The sequence below is a fragment of the Coffea arabica genome, chromosome 6e, assembly GCF_036785885.1.
Source record: "Coffea arabica cultivar ET-39 chromosome 6e, Coffea Arabica ET-39 HiFi, whole genome shotgun sequence".
Taxonomy (NCBI): Eukaryota; Viridiplantae; Streptophyta; class Magnoliopsida; order Gentianales; family Rubiaceae; genus Coffea; species Coffea arabica.
The window spans coordinates 12,863,362-12,887,155 of NC_092321.1; the positions used below are offsets into that span (position 1 = coordinate 12,863,362).

The window sequence follows — 23,794 nt, forward strand, 5'->3', positions numbered from 1 at the left end:
CAAGTGGTTACTTCAAGTTGTCTCAAGATAACAATTTTATCCCCCAAAAAAAAAACAGATGTCAAGATAACAAAAACCACAAATATACAGATTTGATTGGATTGGAGTTCCACAAGCAAATAACAGAATTAGCAGCCTCACTGTATGAGAATAATTCCTCATTTAACTTTTAACATTTACTGTCCCAACCGACCAAAATTTCCACCTGCATTATCTACTGAGTTTAAAGAAGGAATAATGGAAGGTGGTCAAATTTCAATTAGTACTATTTTTTGACCCCAAAAATAAGGCGAATCCTAGGAATATCAGTTGTATGTATCAAGTTTGAAAGCTTGTGTTGTTCCTCACGTGCCAATACTTAATTGCTTCGGATTTTCCAAAGCAAATCCCAAGGCCAACCTAGTTACTGATATAAAAGAGCCCCCAAACCAAAAGCCAAAGAACAAATCCCTATACAATACAGCTCCATTAACTAGGATTTCTCAGCACTTGGCATTGTTGTTACATTACTAGTATTACTTGGTATTTTCAGAAACGTTTCTTCTCTCCTGATTTCTTAAATGGCTTCTTCACTCAAAACTGTCTTTCCATGTTTTGCCCTTGTCTTCTTCCTCTTCTCTTTGTCTGAAGCCAGAGAGTTTCTGGTTGGCGGCAAAGGAGGTTCTTGGAAGATCCCTTCTTATCCTGATGAATACAACAAATGGGCTGAAAAAAATCGCTTCCAAATTGGAGACTATCTCGGTAAATATGTGATCCCTTCTTATCCTACTTACTCTAAAAACTTTTCAATCCCTATATTTCCTATCTTATTTGTTCATTTCCTTGCTTGTTTCCAATCTGATTATGTTTACATGAGTAACTCTTTTGTTGCATGCTTTTCCATTATTGTTGTATGAAACTCCCATTTTTTTCTGCTTCCATCAGTTTTCATCGACTATTTTCTATCGCTTCTCCTGTTGAATTGTTACAAGATATATAACTTGTATATTTTCTCGTACTTCCCACTATTTTTTTTTTTTTTTTTTGGTATTCTTCTTGGCATTAAATTAAAGAAGGTTTGACTAGAAATGATTCTCGAAATTTCCCGTTCAAGGATTAGGATTTCTTTTTTCATCTCTTGGAGTTAGTACTTGTTCCAGTCTCACAATTTTTTTCGTCTTATCTTCTCATTTTCTTGCTTGTTTCCGGTCTGCACATGTTTTAACTAGTAACACTTTTGTTGGATGTTCTTCCATTTTTGTCCAGCTGTACCATTCCCATAATCGTCTGCTTCCGTTAATTTCCTTTATGCATTTTTCTATTTTTTCTTGGCACCAAAGAAGCTTAGAAGCAAAAAAAATTCTGACGGTTACAGAATCGAACACTAGGATTTTGTTCATTTCTTGAAGTTCCATCTTCGCCTTTTGTCATTTCCCAAATTGGTTTTTTTCCTACACCAACTTTTGTAAGTATCTTGAGTACACATTTGTCGTCTTCCTCGAATCCCAAGTTTATTACGTTTCCAACTCGTAACTCCCATCCTCGTATTCTACAAAAAAAAAAATAAACAAATAAAATTAAAGCCCATGAATTGCTTTTACTTTTTCATTTATGATGGGAATAAAATTGTCGCGTTCTTCTTTTTTTTGGCTAAATTTTTTTCATTACATTCTTGTCGTGAACAGTATTGGAGTACGATAAAAACAGCGATTCAGTGTTAGAGGTGGTGGAGTCAGACTACAACGGCTGTAGCAGAGGGAACCCTGTTAAAGAATTCCATGATGGGAACACCAAGATTCAGCTGGATCGATCAGGGCCATTCTACTTCATCAGTGGAGCTGATGGACACTGTGAGAAAGGGGAGAAGCTGATCGTTCGAGTCCTGGCTGCTAATCATACTTCAGCAGGGAGCCACTCTCCTGCCCCGGCTCCTTCTCCATCAACCTTGCAACATGCTCCGGCTCCTGCTGCGGCCACCGGTGCTGGTCATGCCCTCAAGCTTGGATTCATGGGATGGCTTGCTTTGATGGCTGCAAGTTTGATATTTGTGTTTGCAATGGCTTAGTGATCATGATGGAATTTGGGTCGTTTGTGGTTGTGTTTAGGACCATGCATCATGTTGACTATGGTACTCTTTTCTTGATTTGTTTTCGTTTTAGGTTGTTTTAGGGCAAACTTTGTTTCAGTCGTTTGATTTCTGATGTATGATAATGAATATTGCGGTTGTCTTCTCTTTTCTTTTTTTCTATTAATTTCCATCAATGAGCTATATGTACTTTTCTTACTAGGTTGCAGCAAAAATTAATCCAGGAAAATTTTAAGAAATTGAAATTAATTACCTAAAGTAGGTCAGACGAATTTGTTTTCTGTAAAATGGAATTGAAAAAGGAAAGAATGTACTATCAACTTCCTGAAATGTTGACTTGTATGAAAACAAGAGGAAAAAAGAAGAAGAAATAGAACAAGAGGTGGGAGTTTCTGGTATTTTCCAGTGTTTTCAGTCACTTTAATTTAGCATTGATAAGTCCAAATTAGTTCAATTTTCCAAGGACATATGTGCATTATGCATAATATACATCATTAGATTTGAATGTACTTGTCCAAAGATCGTCCACAAAATTCATCGGGGAAACATGAAATATAATTGATTTTGTTGCCTCTTCTTTCGGAGGTCCATCATTGATGCTGTTCCGCTTCCGCTTCAAAATTTCTAGTAGTTTAGAAGATATGTAGCAGGGAGAAAAAAAATCATATAACCAATTATGATGGAGGTTTTAAGTTACGTATTGAACAGTGAATTCAGTGGCCGTTTTCAATATATGAAGAAACAAAACATTAATGTACACTAACCAAAATCTTGAGGACAATTTGCTAATATGCAGAATCCTGATTATAAATGCTTCATCTCGAAGCTAATATAAGAAGGAAATGAGCATAGAAAGAGGTCATAATTATGATTCAACAACTTCTCTCTACTTCTCCTCCTCTCCAATTTTTCTCTATTTCTTCTTTTATTTTCAAAGGCCTTCCTTTAAGGAAGGAGACCCCATGAATTTCATTTCATTTTATTTTGATTTTTTAGTAAAGTCTCTCGTAAGTTTTCTTAGCGAGAGTTTTTTGTTTATCCTAGGGATTTCTAGTGCGAATTTTCTATTCTAGATTCTTATGGAGATTTTTTTTGTTTGTGGTTAGATCTGTATTTTATTTCAGATCTGATTGTCAGATTTAAAATTTTTTTTGAATTTTGAATTTATGTCAACTGATTTCATCATCATTAGTGGACCTTAAGACCATTTATTAGTAGATTTAGCAATTGCAGCATGCACAGAAGGAAGTTGCAACAATTTATACAACTTTGAAATTTCTTGTATCTTTCAGATTTGTTCATAATTTTTCGGATTTGTTGTATCTATCAAATTGCAAATATGTAATTTTTAGTGCATATTTAACCTACCATTAAGGTAGTGTTGCGGTGCAAATCTGTAATTTCTATTGCATGTTTAACTTGTCATTAGGATAGTGATGCAGATCAATTCATGCCGGACACTTTCCAACAATTTGTTAATGAAATTGCTTTTTTGGATTTTATCCAAAAAAAAAAAAGCATTGAAATAGGGTCATTTCTCAGATCAAAAGGCAAAGATATCCGAGTATAATAGTATTCTTTCTACCTTAATTGAGTTTAATCTTTACTCTGCAATGTATTTACTTTAAACTACTAATAAACAAGGTAAGGAGATGATTATAATTTACCATTAGGTAATCTTACCTCAACCTAATATTCCACATCATATTATTTGCATTTTGTTTTAGAAGACACATCAAAACAAAGAAACATGATCGCAAATGTAATTTGACTTCAATTATTTGCACTAACAAATCCATTTTGAGGTTTCAGTATGGTATGTTGTACGTCAACAGTTCTAATTAGTACTATTAAATGTTATTCACGATTTGGAATTTATTCACACCTATTCTTCCGTTTTATATAAAAAGTACACATTCAATGGGTGTAGGTCAAGGGCCTTAACTTGCATTTTAAAAATCCCAGGATTTTTCGAAAATTTCACCATGGTGCTCACATATTTGATTGGTTCGGTGGTAGTTCAACCTTCTCCGAATTCTTCCTTTGATCCCTTTGAATCCTCCTTTTCTCTAGTATACAGTAGGAGTAAGTGTAGAATAAAATATATCGTGTCTGAAAAAGAGTGGAATCGTGATTAATCATTTGATAAACACACACACATATAGACACACATATGTTTAACATTCATCTTATACTTTCTAATTTTTCGATAAACAAATTTTCTACTACATAGACAACTCTATTAGTTAGAAAAGAAGGGGAAAAAAAAACTCCATCAGTTAGAATAGGTTCTCTAAGTCCTGCTTCTATCCTTATTCTGAAACTTTGGTTACAGAAATAAGATTTGGCCTAGAAATTAGGATCACCATTTTTGTCTGCCGCGAGGGGCCAATGGGGCGGGGGGACTTTTTTCCCCGTTAAGAAATGGGGTAGGAATTGGGAAGGGGGGGTAGGAGAGTATACCCCCGCCCCATCCCTTGCCCGCCACCCATTATATATATATATATATATATATTTTATGTATATATATAATATTTAATTTAATTAGGTACAAACTTATAATAATTATTAGTTATAAGTATTATATAATATATATTAGTATATGTAATATAATTGATATTATCAATTATACTAATAATTATACATGTCTACTAATAGAAATTAGTAATTAGTTATACTAAATTTACTAATACATTTATCCTAAATTTCTAATAATACTTAATACAATAACACTTTTTTTCTTAAAAAAATACAATAATGACTTAGTGATTGTGTTAATTTCAAAAGTGAAAATTTGATTACTTTAGTTGTATTTGTTTCATCATATTGGATTGTATTCAAATAGTTTTTTTTTTGAATTTTAATTGTGAAATTACAATAGATAATGATTTGATGATGTATTGATATTTTAATACTTAATTATTTATTAAAATTTAACTATAATAAAATTATATGATAATTTTTTATTAACCTTACGGATAACTCTACGGGGAAGCGGGGCGGGCCGTGGGTGGGGAGACGTAATGGGCAATTCCCATCCCTCGCTCCAAGCCCAGCCCGTTGCCAATCCTACTTCTCTCGAATTGAAAAGGCTAGTAACTTCAAACTTCAATGTGCTAATCCAGTAATTTAAAAACTTCAGGGCTTAATCCATATTTTTGTCAAAATTAGAAGAAATGATGCAATTAACTCAAAAGGATTGAAGTCTCCCAACCATCATCTCCAAAATCCCGATGCTCCTCTTCTCACTTCTCAAGTTCCCACTACCCACCAAGGCCATCCACAAACCGACCCCGCTTTTAGCCTCAGTCTGTTCCTACTAATGTTATATAAAAGAATTGAAAGAAAACTGTTGCAGAGATTTTGGTAAATTTTGGAGGGATTGGTTATCCGCTTTTAACCTCAGTCAGCTTCCACTAATATTTATGTAAAAGAATTCAAAGAAAACTGTTGCAGATATTTTGGTAAATTTTGGAGGGATTGGTTAGTTTCATTTTTTGTTTTATCAGATTTTTGCTCTGTTGTTTTGACAATCTAGATGATAAATCGACCATATTCATCTGATTTCAGGAATGGCTTGGGGGAGTGTAAACTCCCAGTTTGGAACTGCACTTTTGTGGCATGCTAAACTGAAGAATGTTTCTCCAAGATTACAACTTTTGGAAAATAAACCTCAGCGGGTTCTCAGTTCACTTGATTCCCTGAAGGTATGCTACTATAACTCACAAGTTGCAACGCCTTTTGCCCTGCATTTGGTTAGTTTTGTCTATAAAGACTTGAAGGTGAACCGAGCCAATTTCTTGTTGATGACCCTTCTTTAAGTAAAGCTCAATTTGAAGGTATGTGTAGAATTCAGACTAAGCTGCCTTATGGTGTCACTTATTGCCTTGTTAAGGATACCCCTTGTCCATAATGTTCGGAAAGTGGGCATGTCTATACAGAGATAACTGCTTTGGGAGATAATGTTTATGCCTTTTTCTTTTGTTTATGTTTCTTCACATGTTTCCCTTTTGTATAAGAATCTTAAACTGCAGGCTATTTACTTGTAATCCCAGTTAAAAATGGTGGAAATGAGTAATCCTTACAGTCTTTAATATTCAATAAGGATTATTGTTGAGTGTGGCCAAATTAGTAGTTCTGTAAGTAGATGCGCTAGTAACGGTAGATTTTTGGGTTAATTATAATGATGTCATTATAGAGTGGAGACTAGAAGGTTATACACAGGAACTACTCAACTCTACGATTCAAAACAAGAGAAGCAAGACTCTTGTATAAGTTTCATACTTTGAGTGATAGTTCCTGGTGTCTCACTTTGAATCAAGGTATATCATCTGCTGAACATTTTAGATGTAGAGTTGCATATTGGTATGACTTGATGATTGAATGAAGAGTTCTAAAGCTGCAGTTTTTCATCCTTCACGTAAATGTTAAAAGTTTGTATGGTACAGGGGCTGTTTGTACTTGTCAAAGTTAGAGAGAAACTGTACTCATCTTTATCAAATTGGGAGTGAGGTAGAGAATACTTATTCTTACTAGAACTGAGTCATGAATCCATTTACTTCTTGATTTGGTAGGATGACTGCTAGTTATACGTTATGTACTTCTCCTTTCTTATCTCGGCATCTTTTTAAATTAGTTAATGCTGTATTTGAATTATGTCTCAAGGGAAGCAAGTGGCAACCTCTAATTCAAAACTTTAAGTCATTTCATCTAATTGTTGCTGGTCCTGTTTGTGCTGTATGAAATTATTGTCCTTTGAAGAAATGATAACTAGTAACTGGTATAATTCCTCGAGTTTCATCAATTGTCTAGCTTGGAAAAATGTCTTCCTTGGTGGCAAGTTAATTAGTCAAAACTACCCTGGTATCTTATAAAGACTTAGGTGGTGGACGAACTTGATCAATTTTTGAATCAACACTGCTTCTTCACATGACCGGCAGTTACCATTTTTCAGACTCCCTTGAATTTGAGAATAACTAAAACTGCTCTAACTTTGAGTTGATTGCTCCTTGAGTGTTTTTCTCTGATGAGTCTATACCTTGAAACTAATACCTTAGAGTGCGTACATTTGTTGGTTGCAGCTTGCCTGCAGCCCAGTTGCCCCCGAGTTAAGAGGTAGACGCCCATCAGAGAACCTGGGTCAATGCAAAGCCGCGGTGATCAGATGTGATCATCCTCAAAATGCAGATCTACCTCGCTCCTATTCAAAGAAGGAGAAGAAGCCCTTCCCTGTTCCAATAGTTGAGTTGAGGAGAGCTGCCAGGGAAAGGTTCAAGAACAGCAAAGGCCAACCAAGAAGACCAATTCCCCCTCCGAAAAATGGCTTGGTTGTTAAGAGCCTAACTCCCCTTGCTTACAGTGTGCTAAATGCAAGAATAACGTTGATTAACAATCTCAAGAAGTTGTTGAAAGTGGTGCCCGTTCAAGGTTGCAAGTAATGTTCTGCCTAATTGCCACTTATTCATGTCTGTCATCTAGCATATTACTGGCCTTTTTAGAACTGCATAAATATTACTCCAATAATTTGAATGTCTAATAGTCTGAAGCTTGCCTTTTTATTTCCTTCATACAATTTGTGAATTTGATCCCATATTATCCTTATGTTTCATTCACAATGACTATCTTAATTTGCTATTGACATTTCTTGAGACCATTGAGTCCTACAAGTCAAGATGTTTTTGGAAAATTTATCTCTTATATAATGCACCTTCAAACTTTTTCCTGCAAACTTTTTGAGTTAGAATATGTCAAAACTAATGCAGGTGGTGCAATGAAATCCATGTGGGACAGTTTGGTCATCCATTCAGATCATGCAAAGGACCAACAGCCTCAATTCGTAAGGGAGAGCATGAGTGGGGAGATGCAGTAATTGAAGATATACTGGTGCCAATTGAAGCATACCACCTCTATGATCGTCTGCAAAGGCGTATCACACACGATGAGAGATTCTCGATCCCCAGAATCCCTGCACTAGTGGAGCTCTGCATTCAGGCAGGGGTTGATTTGCCTGAATATCCTACAAAACGAAGAAGAAAACCAATCATACGAATTGGGAAAAGTGAGTTCATTGATGCAGATGAAAGTGACTTGCCAGACCCTGAGACAGAAGCTCCCATGCCACGAATATTGACTGAAATACCTGATGGAGAAATTAATCCCCCTTCTAGTGCAGAAGAAATTGCTGTGCTGGCTGAGGAAACACTTCAAGCATGGGAAAAAATGAGGAAAGGGGCCAAGAGGCTGATGAAGATGTATCCTGTGAGGGTTTGTGGATATTGTCCAGAAGTGCATGTGGGTCCTAGTGGACACAAGGCCCAAGTTTGTGGAGCTTACAAGCATCAGCAACGTAATGGGCAGCATGGATGGCAGACAGCTGTTCTTGATGACTTGATACCTCCAAGATATGTGTGGCATGTTCCTGACGTCAATAAGCCTCTAGCACGAGAGCTTAGAAATTTCTATGGTCAAGCCCCTGCTGTTGTAGAAATATGCATACAGGCCGGTGCTGCTGTGCCTGAACACTACAAACCCACGATGAGGTTGGATATTGGAATTCCTAAAGACGCTAAAGAAGCTGAAATGGTCGTTTGATTTTTAATTATATCCATTTCAGAAATAGAACTAGTAATTGCATTTTAAGAAAAAATGAGAAGGAAATCATACGCCCTTGATCTTCACTCGGTGGTATGAAGTTGAGATACATTTCGTTACAGTATTTCAGCAGATGAAGGCAAGTTTCCAAAATCAGAGCAGAAAGCTTGGCTATCTGAGAGTTATTGTTGCCCTGCTCTTCTAAAGGAACAAAAGACTTGGTGCACTGACATCTCTCCTGCAGAGTATTCCTGTTCAGCTGAAAGATTTGCTTGATGAAAAGTGTCAGATAGCCTTTCGGCCTTTTCTTTGGCTGGTCTAGAATTTGGAAACAGTAAGATCTTGCTCAGCCCCGGATCCATGATGTGATATCAGTTGGGGTGCTATATAGATTTGCAGTTGCATGCATCATTTATATTTGATGAATATGAGAGGAATCAGGTTTCAATTTTCTCAAATTTCATACTCGGTGTATATGAGACATTTAATGTGTATACCATTGTGCTGTAGTGTTAATACAGTTGGAATGAAAGATATAATAGTGCTCATTAATGATTCAGTATAGAGATAGTAGTGCTCGTTTAACTCTTTAGAGCCTTAAAATTATTCAGGTCACTTGAGAGAAGGCAAATCTGTATCAGCAGCACACTATGATGTCTTAGCAAAACTATCATGCAAATAAAGACATTTATTGCAATGATCCCAATCTACATTCCACTCAAACAAATTAAAGAACTCCTGTAAAAAAATCAAAAATAACAATCTGGTCTCATGAAGCCAGATGGAGCAGGAATAAATCCTCTGGAGCAAGTTAAATTTTAAGGCATCATATCTGTGATCATGAAGATCTTTTCAGGTACGAGGACGGGTGTTTTCAGGAGTAGCAGTTCCAGTAGTAACTCTGGCAACGTCAAGAGCAGTGGCTTCGGGCTTCTTGTGGGAAAACAGCGTAAAATAAGCCAACGTAGCAACACATGCAAAACCAGCCATAGCCATTCTGGCTGGACAATAGGGCAACTTTCTTGTCTGATGGAGTACCTCTGAACTATGCTGTGCCGAAGGTATCTTTGGTGATGCCTGGCTTGCCCCTGCCCCTGCCCCCGCCTCGGCGGTCGGTTGCCCCAGAATGGGTGTGGCTACCCCAGCTGCCGTCATGGCTTGCTGACCCCGTGGTGGAGGTGCCTGGAATCTCCCTGATTGATTATTGATTCCCGGATTTCCTGCCATTGCGTGAAAACTTTTTCTCTAGCTCTTCACCTCTAGCAAATGTGCATGTGGTTTTGTTGTCTTGGGCAAAAATAATAAGATGGATGCCAAGCCAAGGTGTGAAGAATAAATAGAGGATAAAACGTATTCATCTTTTGGACAAGTGGAAAACCATAATTGCAGGAAGAACAATTTCGACAATTGGCACCAAATGTAACATCCGAAAAACATTGCAAGATCGAGTGATTTTTATCCAGGAAAGCGGTAGAATAGTTCTATTTAGGGACTTATTACACACTATGCTACGCTTCCGCATCAAACTGATTCATACCAACTTTACACGTATCTCCCTACACTCACCTTCTTCTTTTGTATTGTCCATCTTGGTAGTCTTAAATCTTGCATATGCGTGTTTGTAGAAAGGAGGATTATTTGTATGAATTTTAGAATTATACTATGACATATTCTGTGATGTGATGTATATATTATAAAAAAAATTGAAAAATGTGCTTTAGCAAAATTAGATATGTTATATTATATCTCATGTGTTAATCTCATTTGTATACCACATTCACCTCGACATTCGATCGCCATGAATGATTAGTGTTAATCATTGAATCTCACGTCATGCTTTTGCAAAATTAGAGAGTTGCAATAGGTACACTAACTTGAAAATAAAATTTTATAAGAGTTGAGTACTGCTGTAGATTAACCGAGTTAACTATTAACTTTTTTTTTCCGAAACAAATTATCATATCGAAATATTTATCAATAATTCGTTCCTAAATACCTTCACTATTAAAAAAAAAATTCATCACTATAAGGAAAGGTTATGAATGCGATCCGCAATTTTTAACGAAAGGATTGACAATTATATATGTAAGTATTTTTGCATTTACAAGAATGAAATTTACAATCAATTACACTACTCAATATTTTCTTTTCCAGAGAAAAAAAGGTGACAATGAGAAGATATCTATGTCGTTTCAAATTTTCATTGGTTTGTGGTGAAATTAACGATGTAGTTGTTTATTATACTATTATGTACAAATAGAATTGAGTAAAATGATTAGATACATAAATACAAAAATAAAAGGGTGAGATGGAGGGAGTATTTCATAGTAACAATACTAGTATAGTATACAATGAATAAATACATTAGGCATAAAAAAAAAATTAGAGAATAAACACATTGGAGCTAGCTAGTATTGTCAGTTTCGTCATGTCCCAAGTTCGAAAGGTCTACTATTCCACTACCCCTGTTCTCTTCTCATAATCTATTCCTCTGCTGCATAGATTTCATCAATTACCCAAAACCTCGCATTCAGATAGCTGCTTTACTGTTTTGACAAAAAAAAAAAAAGATAGCTGCTTTACTGTGTGTGTGTGAGAGAGAGTGCAAAGGAAAGGGACAATGGTAGTCTCATACCAGTCTTCCTCATCCAAGTTCGCTAATTTCCAGTTCCATCCTTCCCCTCCACTCCACCATTTCCGTAAGCCCCCTTCCTTCCCCACTTCACATTTTTCTGTGTGTTGTATATACAGTGAATATATGTTCAACTCTTTCTATAATTTTTGTGTTTGATTGTCTTTGCGGCTTTGCTTCTGCTCTTTTTTTTTCTTTCCAGGTCAAAAACCAGCTGGGTTTTTCCTCTGCACCTCTGTTCGCCCTGTAATTCCTCGTCCATCAATTTTGCATCTTTTCTGTGTACACACATACACACACGCAAGCACACACTTATTGGTGTTGTAATCATTTTAATTGGAATCCATTGTTTTTGCCCATGTTTAGATAGCTATATATGTATTCTATTCTGTGGGGGAGATAGCTAATGAGGAAGGGGTTAAAGGCTGATTATTATGCTTACTACTAATTATTTGAGAGGAAACGAAAAATGTTAATTTGTGGAAGTGAATACACACACACACACACACACATATGTATACATGTGTATATATATACATTGGTTAGAGATGAAAATATGAGTTGTTAGACATTGATTATTACAAATTTAGTTGGCGTTGGCTTTTTGAATGCTAATATGACATGACGCTTGCTCCCTTAGGCGGCTTGGTGGTTGATTTCTCAAATTGAATTTGGAGATAGAAGTTTCCCAATTGAAGTAGAAGTTATGTTTTGCTAGTCATGTAGCATTTGATTTCTGTTTTCTTGGTAAGAATTAGAGATTAATATTTAATGTTGTGCTTCAAATTTAGCCAATAAGGTTTGATTCTACCAGTTTTGTGGTTTTTAGAATTTAGTAGAGCTCTCAAGACTGGATTTTCAGCATATTGTCGGGTAACGATGATGGAAGCGTAATAGTTGCAATTTTGTCAGGCGTGTTGTCCACATTGAACTTGAGGGATCGTTGTTGTGACATGCATTTGACTGCATTATGACCTCAGAAGTCTAGGTAACAAGATTCCATTCAAAATTAACAATTCTAATAATGAAGATTAATACTGTCAGAGGCCAAAAAAGTAACTTTTCTGTCATTTGTCCTAACGTGGAAATAGTTTATGGAATACCTTTTACATTTTGAAATATTTGAATCTGGTATTTGCATAAGTTTTGGATTGATTAGTAGCACTTTAGCCCTGCAAACCAAGTTCACTTGAATTTGTTTGTGATCCTTCCTCATTCTTTTATCTCTGAGTGCTCTTCTATTGGAGAGAATGTGGAAGAAATATAGAAGAACACCTTTATTTTCTCTTTTGTAAAATCTGATTCAGCTTGTTTGATGACCAAACCCTTGTCCTATACATGTGATAGTTATAAATTTGAATGCCTACACGGAGAAGATTAAAATTGTTTGTAAATGTAGAATCAAAGTAACATGTTCCATGGCCTTTTGTTTTTCCTATTGGAGAGCATGTGGACTATGTCAAACATATGATATGATGTGAACTAAGGGTCCTCGTGCCTTGGCCAACATTAGAATTATTTTGTCTGTGGAGCCTGCCAAAGGCTTTGTGCACTGCTGCTATGGTGGCTGTGCTGTCACTTTAATTTACTATATCCGGTCACATTTACTCCCAGCTGGAACCAGAAAGCACTTACTCTTTAAATGGCACCTTATAAATGACATATTGATAAGGCACACGGGATTTTTAATACTAATCCATCTTTTAGAGCAAGCCTTTTGTTCGACTGACTTGGATGTCTGCCAATTTCAAAATTAAAGAGGATCTCTGCTTTGGGCTTTGTGTTTTGTGTGTGTGTGTGTGTGTGAGAGAGAGAGAGAGAGAGAGAGAGAGAGAGAGAGGATCTCTGCTTTAAATCCTGTTTGATTCTTTATGCAATTTATTGGCAAATGCAATCTCTATATTTCATTCAAAAGGTAAATGTATAACTTCTCATTTCTATGACTACTACAAGGTGCTAATGCTATTTAGAAACCCAATTTCCTGCCACGCAAAGATACTGCTGTCAATGAGATTTTTGACTGTCTTAACTGCATTCATCTACAGAAGTCAAATGCTCATGATAGATTCCGCTTTGGTCTTTTTCCTCTCAAACATTCTACTTGGAGAATTTCAAACATATGTAAGTTCATTCTGGACATACATAATTGTCAAACACTCCTTAACTATTACTTTCACGTTCTGTAATGCATCTTCTTGATTGATGTATGTCGTGACTGTGTTTCTGTTCCCTAAATTAACAGCCTTGTCGTGTTACTTATTGATTATTTATGATGTCAGTTTCAATAATGTTGATTTTCTTTTGTTAATTTGTGTGAGCTGCCAAGGCTTTTTCTACTCTTTCTTTTCTTGTCAGTGGATTTTGCTGTCAAGTTCTTGAAATTTGCAGTGACACCTTTATCTTCCTATTTGAAAATATTTTGTCTGAATAGTACAGTATTCTTTGCTTTTACAGCTGATTTAATTATTATTATATGAATTGTATAACAAATACACTGCAATAAGTTGAAAAGCAGCTTGCAATAAGGTTTCCATTTTAATTTTTACCATATAAATTCATGATAGTCCCCTGTTGGAATACAACATGATAGTTTCATTCAATTTGCTATTCAGCTGCATCTTTGAATTAAATTACCTAAGAATCATTAATTGAGTTACTTTGTGTTATTTGTCAGACTAAAGTCTGAGTTTAGATTTTGCATCCGAATAAGATAAATTTCATGAAGTTGTCATACTTGATCTTTTTGCTTGTGTCTAGCTGGAAACATCTTGCAAACTCTTGTTTATGATAAATCATAAATTCCATAAGAGCTATAAAGTTGATTTTGATCCAACCTCTTGGAAAATTTGACTGGGAGATGGATGGTGATAGCAAACCTAGTCAAACTTTTAAAACTTTATTGTTTAATTGGGGAATGTTTGAAATTGGATGGTGAATTGGGAAATAGGAAATATATTAGATTGCAACGTCATTTTTGCCCAAAATGATGTCTTCACTCTGAAAGTCTCGGTCATGTATTGAACCAATGATTGTACTGAGTTTCCCATGCATATCTGGATGAAATCTTGAACTATTATAAGGGTTTCTTCTGAAAGTTATATTCTTTGTGAGGCATTAGTCATGGAGCAGTGAAAGTGAGTACTAAGGTTTTTGTGAAGAGTACTTGCTGTTTCTATAGAGTAATACTGGCTCAAAATATTAAAAAATCATGAGTACGAAACATTTTGCTTGTAACTAGATATAAAATTTGATTTCTGTATCACATATCACCTGGGGCTTTCCCTAAAAATTTAATTATCTATAGAAATATGGCTCGTTGGAGAGTAAAGAAATTGCTGAAAGTATGAATGTAGAGATATTAAGCATGTAGTAAGTTCGTCATTACAGTAGTATTCTTATAATTTTGAGTGTCCTGTCTGCTTCTGTCTCTCTGCCTGTGCTTTGACTTTTAGAGATCGTATCCACTGCCTTACATATCATTTTCAAGGTATATATATTTATGTTTGTGCATATGTGTAGATGTGATATCATTCTTTTTTGTTCATAACAAAGTCCGGTTATCGTACTTTCCATCCTTTCTTTACCATCTCTTCGGCATTCTTTCTTTGCAATAAAACTGAACTTTGGGCATTGAAGATCTAATAATTTGTCTATTTTCATACTAAATTTTTACAGATGATTTTACAAGTAAAAGAAGGTGTGCTCATGCATCTCGGTTATCTTTTTGCCCTGTCGAGAAGTTTTGTGGAGTATATGATGAATGTGTTTCAGATAGGTGTAAATTGTCAAGATGCATCATTAGATCTGATATTTCTGCCAGTGGTTCTGCTAGTGCTTCCTATCCACTATCAGGTATACTTTCAACGTCTTCTGTTATATTTTTTTTTTTTTTCAACTTTAACCTTTTTTTCTTCATTCTTTTGTTTTTGGTTGCAGAATCTCAAGCAATCTCAAAATTCAGAGGAATTTGCTTTTATGCTGTAACTTCTTTTGTTGCCATTTTTTTGTTTGTGCTGATGGTGGTTGCACATCCTTTTGTGCTCTTATTTGATAAGTATCGTCGTAAAGCACAGCACCTCATTGCTAAAGTCTGAGCACTCTTGACTATTTCTCCGTTTTTGAAGATTGAATTCGAGGGTTTGCATAATCTTCCTGCCAAGGATGCTCCTGCTGTATATGTGTCCAATCATCAGAGTTTTTTAGACATATATACTCTGCTTACTCTTGGGAAAAGCTTCAAATTTATAAGCAAAACTTCTATTTTTCTCTTTCCCATTATTGGATGGGCAATGTATTTCCTGGGCACTATTCCTTTGAAGCGCTTGGACAGCAGAAGTCAACTGGTCTGTTTTTCCTTCTGCTTATAACTAATGTTCTTGGAGTTAGCTCTGCTATTTTTGATAGAACTGTTGTTTGTTTACTCCTGGTTTTGAAGTTATATTGTCTTTCCATTTTTGTTTTCCGTTAATTTGATTTAAAACTTGCAATTTTGGCACACTGATCAATTAGTTTGTGACATCAGGATTGTCTTAAGAGATGCATGGATCTTGTTAAGAAAGGAGCATCTGTTTTCTTCTTTCCTGAGGGAACTCGGAGTAAGGACGGGAAATTAGGCACTTTTAAGGTGAGCTGCATTTTAGAAATTTCTGCTGCTTCTATAGAAAAGCACAATACTATAAGCATCCCTTTTAGAGATTCTGGTCATGTTGATTGTGGAATGATATATTTGCATTTAGATAGATGAGGTACTTTGCTTCTTTAATTAGTAATAGTGAGTATGACAGAATTAGAGCTTTCACCTTTTGAATGTTAGACACTTGGAATGAATCTTATATATATCTTTTTCTCCATTTTTTTATTACCCAAGTTTGCTAATTAGTCTCAGGTATGCAAACATTCCGAGCTATAATGCCATTCTCATTCTGGTGTTTTATAGAAAGGTGCATTCAGTGTTGCTGTGAAAACTGGAGTGCCCGTGATTCCAGTTACTCTTATTGGAACAGGCAAGATAATGCCTGCAGGAATGGAGAGTCGACTAAACCCAGGAGGAATTAAAGTTGTCATTCACCCACCCATCGAAGGAAAGGATCCTGATTTCTTGTGCAGTGAGGCCAGAAAGAAGATTGCAGATGTGCTAATTCGTGAAGGTTATGAAACTTAATGCAACAGGAATTTTTCTGTACTGTCTTAGTGTGAAATCTTTCTTGTGGAGCAACGGAGTGCTAGCTCAAAGGTATGAAGATATGAACTTTATCATCCTCTGATCTCTGTTGCTTTGATGGTTTATATTGATTTAACTGAAAACAAGTTACAAGCATTTTCAACCATGTTTAGTTCCTCTTTGGAGAATTGCTTCATTTATCATATGCAAGTCTTTTTCTCTCCCTTGACTCCCCCTTCATGTCAGGGCCGGAAAGAAGATGGGCATAGATTATCTCTAATGGTATAATAAATAAACGGAAGGGTTGCTGTCACAAATTGTAAGACAGTAACAACTCTATATAATAATGTCAGTTTTAAAGAGATGTGCACCGACATTAGATATTTAATCTGATAGACATGTGGTGCTCTCATTTCAGATTCAGTGGTGAGCTTATCTGTTAGAATAATATTCTCTCTGTCTCTACCATCCCTCCCCTTCTGCCCTAGTAAAGATCCAAAAATATTTATCCGCACATGGTCCACTTGTTCCTTTTTTCCCTTGATTTTGCTATCTGGATTCTGAAGTTTTGAAGTTCCATTCCATGTACAGACATCATATATTTGCTCATGATTAGTGATTTATTTGTGTTGGTCTTTTCTTCATGTGCTTTCTGGGGGTTGGGTGTTGATCTTCAACTTTAGCCTAGAAATTCTTGATCCTTTCTGCTTGTGTTATTTTGCGATATGCTAATATTCTCCAGCTTCTTGAACCATTTTAGATCTAGTTTATTTCTCTCTTGTGCAAGTGTGGAGATTGCTGTGCCGAGTATTGTCTAGGAATTCGTTAGTGGTTGCCTCCCTTTCATCAAACCTGTTTCTTTCTGCTTGGTTTATTTACTCCAGAAAAGCTGAAGGAGAAGTGCAAATAACCTGTAACGTGTCGCTTAGTACTTTTCTGTTACTAGATTTCTTCTTGACTTGAATTTATTTGGGAGGGTCGCTATGTTCATTAAAGTCTCTTAATTTTATAGAACTGCCTCAAACCACACAAGTGTGGAAGAATGTTACTTTGAGGTCTTGGCATCAATCTGATGTTAAATCAACTCAATGATGGATATTCCTTTGCAAGTTTAATGAAAATGTACCGCCAAGAAGAAAAGAAGTCTGTTTATTGTTTCTAATTATTAAACGTACTGTCTATACTAGCCTAATTACTTATGCCATCTTGTGTTCCCACTTTAATTCCCCTTGTGCAGGTTTTTTTCGAATCTTAACTATTTGACCAAACTTTGAGGAGAATTTGAATCTAAACTTACTTCCGGTTGGCTGGTGAAGCTTTTATTTCCACCATATATATACTAACCGCAGTAGCGTTGCTTCCGAGATAGAGCTTGTAGATTTCCATCTTGAGTTACATTTTTGGTAAATTCCGTGATACCCTGCTTTTCCCATGGCTGAATGGCTAGTATCCTTTTAACATGTAATCATCATGATTTTCAATGATTGCATGCGACTGAAATTATACGTTGTTTGTAAATGTGAAGATATAGTAGTTTGCCGGTCGTGAAATCGGCACTTGAAATCTTAGACATAGAGAGACACTAACGTAGAAAACTGTAGTAGGGCAAATTATAGCTTTGGCTTTATTTGAGATTTTTCTACAAATTTAGCTACCAGCCATTTTAAGTTTCAAGTTTAAGATATGGCTGCCATTTGTAGACTTCTTTCAGTTTAATAGACATTTACCAATTTTGACATTTGACCCCTTATCTTATTGATGTCTTATGGTTTGAACTTACACTACCTAATGTTTGGACATTAGGCAAGTTTGTCCTAGAGAATCTCAACTGCTCCATGGTAGAAAAGACAATTACTGATGACTTCTCATCTTTCAAGTGTTTTAAGAGTATTCAATGGAAACAAATGTACAGCTACCTTAAAGTTGTGTTGCAGGGACTTGTTATAATAGAATTTTCAGAAGATTACAGAGTCTAAATCCCTGAGGCCATCATTGAAGATGGCTGCAAAAGCATTCATTTAATCTTTGGCAAAACCAGCCCAACCTCCACTCCCCGCTCTGATTTCCTGCACTTTTCAAAGGACATTAGTCCTTAAAATGCAAATGGTCTCGTACCATTGCTGACCTTCCCCGCCCATAATCTGCATCATGAATATCAAACTTGGGTGATCCAAAATGTCCAATCGCCAAATATGTAAATATTGAGCTTAGTTCCCTTCCCACCCAGAGCTTGGAAAGTTAGCTTCTTTTACTTTTCACTTTTCAGACTCTTTCAAGGAGTTGGAGTAACAAACAATAAGATAGTAAGCGGTAAGCACGGGAATCACAGATTGCTAACTTTGATTATTGTCGTCGTGTACGATCACATTAATCTTCAGTTACCATTGTTGAAACCTTCTTCACCCAGTTTCTTAGCTGATGGCACAAAGTTCCATTAACGTTAACCTCTTATCAAAACTTTGAGAAGTGACGGAATTCTGCACAAGAATAAAGACATTCATTTTGGACCTTTGGACGAATGATAGCTAGCCAGTAGCCGCTAAGATTCTCTTAAAGGAGTCGGATTGGATGTCCTGGTACGTACAAGTTAAGCATTCAACTGTTCATGAAGTTGATACTGCCCTCTACTAAAATGAATCATGGCTGGCGGCTACCATAGTCCAATTTCTGATTCTGGATATGCTTTGATATCTTTTCATACCAGGAAAAGCAAAGGAGATAAGAAAAAAGGAGACGAAAAATTAGATGTAAATTGCCTAACATTACTCTATCAGGATGACATTGGAGGCCTGCAACTTTTCCGAGATGTGCAATGGATCCCAGCCCGTAGAAGACAAAATTGTAGTCAGCGTAGGCGATGTCATTCGAGTATGTTATACTAATAAAAATAATAAAGTCATTAGTTTTTCGATAAATGACCCCTTATGCTCATGTGATTTAATCTTTTTTCACGTAATTTTTTCATAATTTCAAAAGTTACACTACATAATTTGTTCGTAGTTTGATTTAACGTATCAAAACAGTAGAAATAGTCATCTCTAATGAAACTACCTAAAATATCAAAATTACTTCTACTTAAAAACTTAAATAACCAGAATTTGATCTTTAGCCGTGTTTTTCCACGCAATTTTTTTTATAATTTTTAAAATGTATACATAATCACCTGTAGTTAACAAATAATTTCCATCTTTGATACCGAGTACTTTCGACATTTTCACAATTTAAAACAAACCGTTAGCTAGCGAAGTATGTATAATTTTTGAAACTATGAAAAAGTGAGGCCAAAAAAAAAAAGCTAACTCGCAAGAGGTTAAAGTGTAATTTACCCTTAATTTTGTCTACTCTGGCACTGTAAAACATGAATGCGTCTAAATGTCTCCATACTAAAATACTAATTAATCATTATCAAGTTTTCTCATTCCTTTTTAACACTTTATAATGTTCTTATCATCATTGATGTGGAGAAGGTATTGAGCAATGACAAGTTTAAGAGTGCAACTCGCAAGGTGTTGAGAACAAAGTGCAAAGGCCGTTACTCTTCAGCATCTTCCCTTAATCTGACACAGGGGATAAATGGGTTGAGCCATTGCCAAAGTTCACTGGAGAGATTGGAGCATCACCCAAATACAGAGGATTTGTGTAAAATGATTATATTCAAATTGGGATTCTTTGCTTACTTTCTCTGTATTGAAATTAGTTCCCAAATAATGTAATAAATTCGTGATTTTGCTGTAATTTTTCTTGCAAAATGTTCCTTCTTTTGTGCGGAAACTAGTTGCTTCACATTACTTAAGAGTAGTAGTCAAAGTATTAACTAATTGTACAAGTTCAGGAATCAGCATAAGTTACTTCATATTTGATTGATCTTCTAACTGACTAATTTCTCAATTGTTTCAAAAGCAACAGTTAGTGTACCCTAAACTACAACTAGTTTTCGGGTGCCACGCCAATGCCCAGGTTTAAGCTTACCATTTATAATTTTAGGGTTCTACTCATAATCCAATATGCATGTAATGGTTTTCAAATGGAAATTCATATGCATATTTGTCTATAATTATGATATATCTGCCATTGAATCTAGAGTAGATATACTTACAGGAGAGATAATTAATTGTATTAGGTTTGTTATGCCTAAATGGATAATAATTAGTTTTTGTTTTTGCTGCTATAAAAGCGTGGGCTTTATGGTTTGTTATGCCTAAATATGTGTTGTATGTTTTTGCTGATAATTTGGTAAGGATTATTTTGTTTTATTTTTTATTGTTCCGTTCATATGTTATGATTTCTTTTATGAGTTATCCTATTTTTTTGGGCTCATATAATATCCATTTTATAGGGATAGGAATTCCATAAACTATTAGAATCAGAGTTAGTAACACTATTACTTCTTATCTATTCATAATCGATATGGATCTAGAAGAGAATAAAATAGAATTTCAAGTAAATTATTGAATATTATAGAGCACAACGATCAATGTAGCGATATAGAATTTCAATTTTTTTATCACTCGATTAAATTCTAATTATCATCTACTATTAGATAGTAAATAGTTTTAGTATAGTTAAATTAGTTAAGTTTTTCATTTTTGAATTCAAATGACATTTGGAATTCTTTTTTTTTTTTTTATACTTCTATATATATATTTATATTATTTGATTCTATATCATATATTTCTAATTCTAATTAGGAATGATTAGTTCCTTAAATTGGCCAATATTGCACCAATAACCGGTCCAATGTGGCACCATGCAATCCCCGACAAATTTGACAACTCAGCAGCCATTAACCTAACAAAATGTCCCTTGAATTGGCCAATATTACACCAATAACCGATCCACAATCAATTGCAATTGAAACAGTACCCACGCTTGGTACTTTTATATCTTGTAGATTTGGTTGAGGTAAATGTCATTGGACAATAAATCCTAATATACATCGAAGTTTTTCTTTCTTTATACAATAAATTCAATGAAGTTCCAAAATTAGACCAAAGAAAAAAAGAGGGTGTGAATATTTTCTGGACAATGATGCTGGTAATTAGGAAGAATGACTTCACCCCTAGAAAAAATTGTATGCAGGAGATCAAGAAAGGAAATGAAAGGAACGGACCGTCACTCGTTTTCAATTTTCTTCTGTCACAATTTCAAATGTGCAAATCATGGGGTGAAAAGAATGAAAGGAAAAGACCGCGCCACTCGTTTGGATTTCTCTACAGCCTCAAGCCTGCCGGACGACCACTGCCACAATTCTGAATGGAAAAATCATTCTAAAAGTCCCTCATATTTTATAGCCTACTACTAGCTTTCTAATTTGTAGCCTATTACTTCATGCCTTTTTGGAAGCCTCTCACCTCACGTGCAATAAATTCCGAGAATTCGAACTTGAAGGCTGGAATTAAACGTGCCCGTGCCTAACTGTTAAAAAGTCTTTTGCAATTGATTTTCAGCACATTTTTTTCACCAATTTTTGCAATTAACACCAAGCACAAAACCTAAGTAGAATCTATCAAATAGTGCAATATTTAGTCCAAACAACTATGGAATATTAGTGAAATAACCCACTGAAATGCACCCTATCATTGTTTCTCTTTATTTAAAAATTTTTAACTCTATTTATTGGATATGCTGTGAATTATGTGTCAAATGAGGGTTAATATAGTATTTTTATAATTATTAGAAGAGGTAGGTGATATTTCTAAAATTTTAGGAATGTCAAGTGATATTAAGAAAAATTTCAAGGCAGGTTTATGATATTATCCCTTATCTATAATATAATATATGATCACATGGAAATCCTACCTAGGGGCTAGGAGCATCCACCACGAAAATATGAACACTTTATCTGCAATACCCATGAAGCTTCTTGAGAATGGTAAAGCGGTTTATACCCATTGGATTGGTATTAGAATTGAACTCCCCAAACCAGTATTCGGAATCAGACGCTGGCGCATGTGATGACAGCTAGTACTCAAGGACAGCCAGTCGAAGTTGACAATTAAGCACAAAATAAATGGAAAAGACAGATCAGGATCGTACTTAAATCTTGTAATAAGGAAGATTATGACTAAATCGTATACACAGTTAAAGTAGTATTAAACTCGGCCAAAACAAAACCTGTTGCTTGTGGAAAATTTGTCATAACCCATTTGATGATATATTATTATACTTATCCCATGATTGGCCATAAGGGTCCAATAGTGATCGGTTCAATGCAATTTTTCAACGAACCATTCGATCTCTTATGGTAAATTTGGACTATTAACTATTGTTCATGTGGTTAACCACAGACAAGTCAATTACTTCAGAACAGTAACCAAAATGGTGCAAGCATTTTTTTTTACCCCTCCCTTTCTACCCAACTTTTCCTCTTCTACCAACGTTAGAAGAAGAAGGGGAAAATCAAGCCGACGCGTGGATCACGGGAAAATAAAAAAAAAAAATGTTAATGCTTGAATCTTGTCAAGTACTTTTAAGACACCTGTTTCGAAGAACGCTTCATCTGACTAATAAACTAGAAACAAATATGGAAAATGAATAAACAGATATCAGTACATGTGATTTAACTACACGTTGCCAACCTTGGGCAGGCTGCTTCTCGTATAAAATCTGTTTAATTTCTCTTTCCGATGTGATCTGTTAATTTCTCAAATCATGCAACTTCGAAGATATCTAAAATATGCATTTGAAATAGGGGCGAAAAAAAGAAAGAAAACGCAAAAGTATGTATACAGATCGAAATGTATTTGGATATAGGCGGACGTTTATGGACAAAGCTTTGAGTACCAATAAACAGGAAATTCTAAAGACCTATTGCAGACGGCATAAACCACTGAGCTTGCCACCAAGGAGGGGGTCTTAATTCTCTCATTAGACTGTAGGTAAGGGTTTAAATTTAAGGGTGGTGTAAAAGTACTCCTTTAGTCTAATGAAGTCTGTATATTTGCTAACTTCTAACACAAATTTTTTTAAACTCCTCCTCTCCTCTAATTTAAGATAAAATAGATTATACAATTATTATCATTTTCGAAAAAAAAAATTGCAAACGACATATTACAAAATCTGATTTTGAATAAATGCGTATGAAATATGAACAGAAATCTATTCCTATAACTAAAGGCATGCATGCTAAATTGAAAATTTGAAGATATGCTAAGACCAGCAATCGTGATAGTGTATGCACCGTCAATGTATATAAGATTTATTCTTTTTTGTTATCAGTTGTCAATTATCTACTCTAAGTTACTCTAAGAGCGCCCCAACTGGCAATTATCCAATCGTGAATGGTCCAGCGGCAATTATTATCATTTTCGAAAAAAAAAATTGCAAACGACATATTACAAAATCT

The 23,794-nt window shown here is 35.3% G+C and overlaps 3 protein-coding genes across 4 annotated transcripts; all 3 read left to right on the top strand.

Annotated features, from left to right (window-relative positions):
* Positions 1 to 395: 395 nt before the first annotated feature.
* On the top strand, positions 396 to 2,212 carry LOC140010008 (early nodulin-like protein 14). Its single transcript, XM_072056378.1, has 2 exons — positions 396 to 741; positions 1,665 to 2,212. The coding sequence occupies exons 1-2, from the start codon at positions 561 to 563 to the stop codon at positions 2,042 to 2,044; spliced, it is 561 nt and encodes a 186-aa protein (XP_071912479.1). The 5' UTR covers positions 396 to 560; the 3' UTR covers positions 2,045 to 2,212.
* Positions 2,213 to 5,179: 2,967 nt separating this feature from the next.
* LOC113694578 (APO protein 2, chloroplastic) lies at positions 5,180 to 9,220 on the top strand. Of its 2 annotated transcripts, none has more exons than XM_027213418.2 (4): positions 5,180 to 5,548; positions 5,636 to 5,772; positions 7,147 to 7,499; positions 7,828 to 9,220. In XM_027213418.2, exons 2-4 carry the CDS (start codon positions 5,638 to 5,640, stop codon positions 8,654 to 8,656), a joined length of 1,317 nt encoding a protein of 438 aa, XP_027069219.1. In that variant the 5' UTR covers positions 5,180 to 5,548; positions 5,636 to 5,637; the 3' UTR covers positions 8,657 to 9,220. The 2 variants fall into 2 exon arrangements, with proteins under 2 accessions (XP_027069219.1, XP_027069218.1); XM_027213417.2 differs by having other exon boundaries at positions 5,180 to 5,529.
* A 1,830-nt stretch (positions 9,221 to 11,050) lies between these two features.
* On the top strand, positions 11,051 to 18,187 carry LOC113694936 (1-acyl-sn-glycerol-3-phosphate acyltransferase BAT2, chloroplastic). The gene is given in 8 exon segments (XM_027213855.2): positions 11,051 to 11,355; positions 11,491 to 11,534; positions 13,334 to 13,409; positions 14,964 to 15,140; positions 15,225 to 15,631; positions 15,811 to 15,912; positions 16,225 to 16,521; positions 17,687 to 18,187. Coding segments are annotated over 7 exon segments (1,110 nt in total). The 5' UTR covers positions 11,051 to 11,276; the 3' UTR covers positions 16,450 to 16,521; positions 17,687 to 18,187.
* Positions 18,188 to 23,794: the final 5,607 nt, after the last annotated feature.

Bases quoted from the DNA above. Each gene is read 5' to 3' on its own strand.
- LOC140010008 (XM_072056378.1), top strand. From the start codon at position 561: ATGGCTTCTTCACTCAAAACTGTCTTTCCATGTTTTGCCCTTGTCTTC. The intron at 742-1,664 runs GTAAATATGTGA...TGTCGTGAACAG, and splicing joins CCAAATTGGAGACTATCTCG to TATTGGAGTACGATAAAAAC.
- LOC113694578 (XM_027213418.2), top strand. From the start codon at position 5,638: ATGGCTTGGGGGAGTGTAAACTCCCAGTTTGGAACTGCACTTTTGTGG. The intron at 5,773-7,146 runs GTATGCTACTAT...TGTTGGTTGCAG, and splicing joins GTTCACTTGATTCCCTGAAG to CTTGCCTGCAGCCCAGTTGC. The intron at 7,500-7,827 runs GTAATGTTCTGC...AAACTAATGCAG, and splicing joins GTGCCCGTTCAAGGTTGCAA to GTGGTGCAATGAAATCCATG.